Source organism: Pteropus alecto, unplaced genomic scaffold, assembly GCF_000325575.1.
Source record: "Pteropus alecto unplaced genomic scaffold, ASM32557v1 scaffold22, whole genome shotgun sequence".
NCBI lineage: Eukaryota > Metazoa > Chordata > Mammalia > Chiroptera > Pteropodidae > Pteropus > Pteropus alecto.
The window spans coordinates 1,636,350-1,642,349 of record NW_006434839.1 but is presented as its reverse complement, the minus strand read 5'-3'; the positions used below and the strand labels follow the sequence as shown (position 1 = coordinate 1,642,349).

At 44.5% G+C, this 6,000-nt stretch overlaps 1 protein-coding gene across 1 annotated transcript in view; it reads left to right on the top strand.

Moving 5' to 3' along the window:
• The first annotated feature begins 483 nt into the window (after positions 1-483).
• Positions 484-6,000, top strand: part of LOC112478681 (transmembrane protein 178B-like) — a 189,104-nt gene continuing 183,587 nt past the window's right edge. The window contains exon 1 of the mRNA XM_025045845.1: positions 484-1,168. Coding sequence (XP_024901613.1) covers positions 787-1,168 — 382 coding nt within the window. The 5' untranslated portion in view covers positions 484-786. The remainder of the gene's footprint in view (positions 1,169-6,000) is intronic.

The window sequence follows — 6,000 nt, the reverse complement described above, 5'->3', positions numbered from 1 at the left end:
GATCTCGTGGCGAAGGGTCGGCCGGGACCGTGCGCCCACGGGAAGCCCGCCTCTGAGCGCTGCGCGCTGGCCAGACCCGGCAGCGGACCTGCTGGTGACCAGAGCACGGAGATTTTTTTTAAAGACCGGACCCAGAGAGGAACCTTTCTTCGCTTGCAGACCGGAAGGGGGAGAGTCGCTGAGAGGGGGACCTAGGCGGGACTCGGGGCAGCCGGCCCTGACATCTGGAGGTTTCCTTCTCTGGCCGGCCGCATCGCGGGCATTCCAGTTCCTCCTGTTGCCGAGCGGCTCCTCCTGACTCCCAGCCCACCCCGGGAAAGCCGGGCTAGTGCGTCCCGTCGCCGCCCTGCACAGAGAAAGCCCAGCAGCCCCGCCACAGCCGAGGGCACTTGGCGTTAGTTTCCGGCCGGAGGGCAGCGGCGCCCGAAGCCGGGCTGCGTGCCGACGGGGCCGGTTCGGAGCAGTTGCTTCCTGTGGGGCCGGGAGGGGGCGGGAGGTGGCCTTGTCCGGTTCGTCGCCGCCGCCGGAGGCTGCACCTGCCCGGGAGGAGGATGCCCAGGAGCTGGCCGGAGCCTCTCCGGATCAGAACTTTGTAGGCTGCCCGCCCCCATCCCCGCAGCCCCTGGGCCGCGCACCGGCAGGTGGGGGCCAAGGGGGCGCCGCCGCGAGTCCTCCTCCGGTCCCCCTCCCCACTTGGCTCCGCCGCCCGCCGCTTTGTTCCGGGCGCGCGTCGGGAAGGCGAGGCTGCGGCGGATCATGCCCATGGTGTAGCCGCCAAGCGGAGGCATGGCTGCCGGAAGGTTACTGCTCTACACGGGCCTCTCGCTAGCGCTCTGCGCCCTCGGCATGCTGGCCGTGGCCATCTGCTCGGACCACTGGTACGAGACGGACGCCAGGAAGCACAGGGACAGGTGCAAGGCCTTCAACACCCGCCGGGTCGACCCTGGCTTCATTTACAACAACAACAACAACTTGCCGCTGCGGGCGAGCCGCTCGCGCCTGGACCGCTGGGAGGGCAAACTCCTCCGCGCGCGGAATCGCCGGCAGCTCTTCGCCATGAGCCCCGCCGACGAGTGCAGCCGGCAGTACAACTCCACCAACATGGGCCTCTGGAGGAAGTGCCACCGGCAGGGCTTCGACCCCGAGATCGCCGCGCTCATTCGGAAAGGTAAGCGCGGAGGGCCCCGCGCCCCTAGGCCTCGCAGCAGTCTCTTTCCTTAGCCTGGCCGCAGCCTGCCAGGCCGCCCGGCTCCAGGAGGTCAGGTTACCCAGGCCCGCCCGAGCCTTGAAGGGGTAGAACTTGCCCCCCAGTAGCTGCTTACGGAGGCTTAACCTCTCTCCGACCCGGCCCCTTGTCTTGCGTTTGATTCCATAGGAATCATGGCCCAGGGTTTTTATCCAGGGTAATGCTTCATCAGTTTCTGAGAAGAAAGGGAATCTACAATGTTGTGCTGTTAGCAGAGGAAACCCTTTAAGAGCGATGTGTCGGGGTAGACAGACTCCCAGTTTTAATCTTTATTTTAGATGTTGAACTGGGTCATCAAGGGAAATTGGGGAAAACATCTCAGATAGAAGGTCTTATTCATACCAGAAACGTTTGCTAAGTGCTATACTCTACCAAGTATGGTGCAGGCATTGGTCATATAAACATCAATAAATCACAGATCCTGCCCTATTGCAGCTTAAAGCCTGTTGGCCACTAGCATCATACTGCAATTCTTGATTTCTCCTTTTGAGAAAGAGGTTGTCGGAAGTGACTTGTGTGCATTGAATATTATCAGGTTCTAACTAGCACAAAAAAGTAGTTCTTCAAGTAACACCAAGGTAGGCAGTGCAGAAAGAAAAAAAAAAAAGTATTTTCAGAAAACTTATGTACAAAATATCCGACATGTACCAAAACAGAAAAAAAAACTGCATTTGCTAATGATAAAATTTTATTGGATACTTTAATACGATCACATGCATTTTTAAAAGTCTGCTTATTGATGCAATTTGTAAGTCTTGAATGATATATACTTTTGGGACCATCCTGTTCCATTAACCCACTGAAATACTGTTTGGATATACATGGAAGAGGGATTATGTTGTGTTCTATGGTAGTTACATCCTGGAAGATATGGTGCGATTTTATGATTCTTTTTCTCTCCCCTCCATTTCATTCTCTTCAACTATTAAATGATGATGGCAAGGTAAAAATGATGTTGCTTATCTGTAATCTTTGAAGCCAAAATAGAAAACAGTTCTTAATATCGTTTAATATTATAATGCAGGTTTAATGCTGTTTAAATATAATTTGTGAGAACAGATGTTCTTTGATTTATAAAAATATTGAAATTGATCAGAAAAAATTGTTAATAAAAAATGTCAACTGTTTAAGAATGACAAGCAGTGGGTATGGTCTGGGTAGTCACTCAGATTGAGGTGAGGTAGGTCTATCTTAATGTTGTTTTGTAGGTTCTTAAGAATGACTAGGGATTTTAGCAGATTTAGTTTTGAGTGTATTAATATTACAAACATCACATCCGCTTCCTAGTTAGTCTCTTACTAGAGCAGAATGACCCATTTGGAGCTCTACGACTTTGTAAAAGTATGGGATATTAGAGAATTCAGAGAGCGATTTGAGTTTGGATTTAGAAGTAGGAAAACAAGAGCAAGAAGCATCATTTCTGACAGTGGGTGACTTTATAGCAGTTTCCAGATTCTCAGACTCATAAAGTTGTTGTTTTATCCATCATTTTCTGCTTTCATAAAAATTGGATTGGTAGGAAGTTAGTTGAAGTGTGGGGAAGAATTCATGTTGCTAATGGCTGACAAAAACTGGTAGGACTTGCTGAAGGACATTCTTGAATTTTCTTCCTTGAATGCCTCCTGGAACAAGACAGGTGTCCTTCCGTCTCATATGATTAACCCCACTTTGAAAAAGGGGGATGGCATTCATGGCTTCTGGTGGTTGCAATGAGGCCTTTGATTTCATGTTGCTCTGCTTGGCAATCCGGCTTGAAAGGTTGACTTGGTCTGTGCACCAGAGGGATTGGTTACCATAGTGACATGTTCTTCCGGTGAAGCTGGAAACACAGTGACAGGGAAAGGGATAGGGGAAAAATGTACAACATTTTGACTTTGTATTGACTGATTTTTAATTGCAGAAACAGAAAATGGACACGGCACAGCAGGGGGATTGAATGCACTGATACCTAGAGCTGGCAGGGCATTGTATTTCACTTCAACTAATGGAAATCCTCTTCCCCATCACCCAAAATGCAGCAATCACTGTCAGCGGCAAGCACCCGCTTACTATGGCCGTTTCTGACCGTTTGACATTCTTGTTAGGTATTATTGAGATAGATGGAATGCCAGCCTTACAAATCTTCAGAGACTTAGGTCACTATTTTCATTTTTAATCTCAAAACATAATCTTTGAAAGCCAGATCTTCCTTCTCTGAACAGTGCTAGACATATTTTGGAAATAAGTGCATCTTATATTAGGAGAATTCACTAGCCATTCTAATAACATACGGAATGTAATTTCTAGACTTAATCAGTCAGTATTCTTCCTAGATTGGCAGATTTTAGAAAGAGGTTTAAAAAATGAAATTAATATCCCTTTTTGGAAAGATATTTATCTCTCAGTATTCATTATCAGCCTTAAAAAATATCTTGGGGCTTTGTCTTTCTTTGAAATGTCTTAGATTAAAATTCTGGGTGATATGTGTTGGGTAAGGGGAAAGAGAAACCAGAGAAAAGACTATTAAAAACCTGTCAATATTATGGGAAAATTAGAGATTTATCTAAATGGTTATACAGCCCCAAAGAACTTAGTCATTTATTAAATCAGTGTTCATTACATCAGAATGTGCTGTTTGTGCATTTTAAATAAAACAAAACCACATAATTAATAAGAAAACAAAAGTCAAATCTATATTTGATTTGAAGATTAAGTCTTTTGGGCTCATGTTCTTTCTGAAATCCATTTTTTTCAGTGCCTGGCTGCCATGATTGTACCCACAAATATGCATTTCTGGTCACTGTGTATTTATTTGTTTGTCTTATTCAACTGTAAGTTCCTAGAGGGCAGGACAAACAATCATTTTAAAAATACAGCCACCAGCTGGATGTGTGCTACTTGGGAAATGTCACATAGAAATTGGGTTCATAGAAGTGTATCCATCAAGTGCTTATTCTAATTGTAGGAACATGTGTGGAAATCCAAATAAAGGATTAGTCAGGAAATTGTGATTTAAAAAAACAACAATGAACCAATGTGGCTCTCAGAGCAGGTTAATATCTTAACAGATGCTATATAATTTAACAAGATTTTTTGAGCAAAAGCTTTGTTAAGGAATGAGGGAAACAATACTTTTTTCGATAACATATGCCACTGAACAGACACATCACCCACAATCATTATTTTTCACATTGGCTTAGATTTTAATTATTTCCTTTTTGGAGGTAGGATTAGGTAGAGGATGTAGCAAGGAGAGAGTACCCTTGAATCTCCATGTGACCGTATCCATAATCAGGTCCTCTGTCTTCTTACTTTTCCACCTCGTCCCTGTCTCCCTAGTAAGTCACTGCAAGCACTGGGGGACAGATCAATGACAGGATCAGTTTCTGAAATCCAAGAGACTTCCAGACCCTTAGGAGAAACAGCTACAGGTAGGATTTTGTTCCAGGGAACGTTTATATTCTTTGAGTAGTACTGAAATGTTATACTGAATGGCTTGAAATAAGTAGACCTTCAACTGAGACTCTGTAAGAACTTCATTGTTTGATAATAGGCCTTATAATAGAATTTGACTTATATAGTTTCCATAATGATGGAGTGGTTGTCAGTAGTCTGAAACTTATTTTAATAAAACATTGTACATAGTCACAAATTAATAATGTACTCAGCAAATATTTACTGCACATGTATTATGTGATGGGCGTGCTTCACTAGAATGAAAGGATGAGTAAGACCCTGTCCTTAAAGTTCCCATAGTTTATTAGTGTCACAGAGAATAAATGACAACAGGCAGATGATGAGAGCAACAGAAACAGATGCAGAGACACACAGAGGAGGCAGTGATAGATTGTGTTAGCAGTAAAGTGAGGTAAGGTGGGAGTTGGCGAGGCAAAGTTGCCTCAGGGAAATGAAACCTAAACAAGATTTTTATGAAATTTAGAGGTGGCTGCAGGGGAAGGGCATTTCAGCAAAGGGACCCGTATGCATATGCAGAGCCACGGAGGTGTGAAACAGCGCTTAAGCCTTGAGAGTGTTGATATCTGGGGTGAGGAAGAGGAGCAGACCAGGAGCAGGGCGCAGAGCACTGGGAGTCAAGGAGCTTGTGTATTCCTGTCCCCGGTAGCCATGCTGCCCCATAATGTAGCCACTAGCCATGTGTGGCTATTTAAATTGAAAATAACCAAAATTAAATAAAATTAAAAATTTATTTCACTGGTCGCACCAGCCACGTTATAAATGCTCACTAGCCATGTGTGGTTAGTGGCTATCATATTGGACAGTGCAGATTAGAGAGTTTGCCCATCATCACAGAAAGTTCTATTGAACAGTATGCTACGAGGGGCCTGTGGCCTCTGAAAAGAACAAGCACAGGCTTTGTTTCAACTGAGGGTAACTAAACATGGTAACTTGGGTTTAAATTTAAATATATTATCCTCCACTTGAAGAAACTTTGCTACTTGAATGTTTTGGGTGAAAGGTTTTAGTTCATGGTCAATTATGCTAAATCTATGTTTTACTAATTTTCCATCTTTGACTCACAGGATTCTCACATGCTCTCTCTTCATCTCTTCTTTCTCTCTCTCAACTCCATTCAAAGTAACTTGCAAAGATGACTAGGTGGGAAAGATTAGTAATAATAATTGCCAAATTTGATGCCAGGCACTCTTCTAAGAGTTTTACGTATATTAGCTACTTTATTCTTCATGATAGTGCTCTGAGGTGGACATTATTATTTATTTTTATTTCTATTCTACAGTTTGAGGAGACGGAGGCAC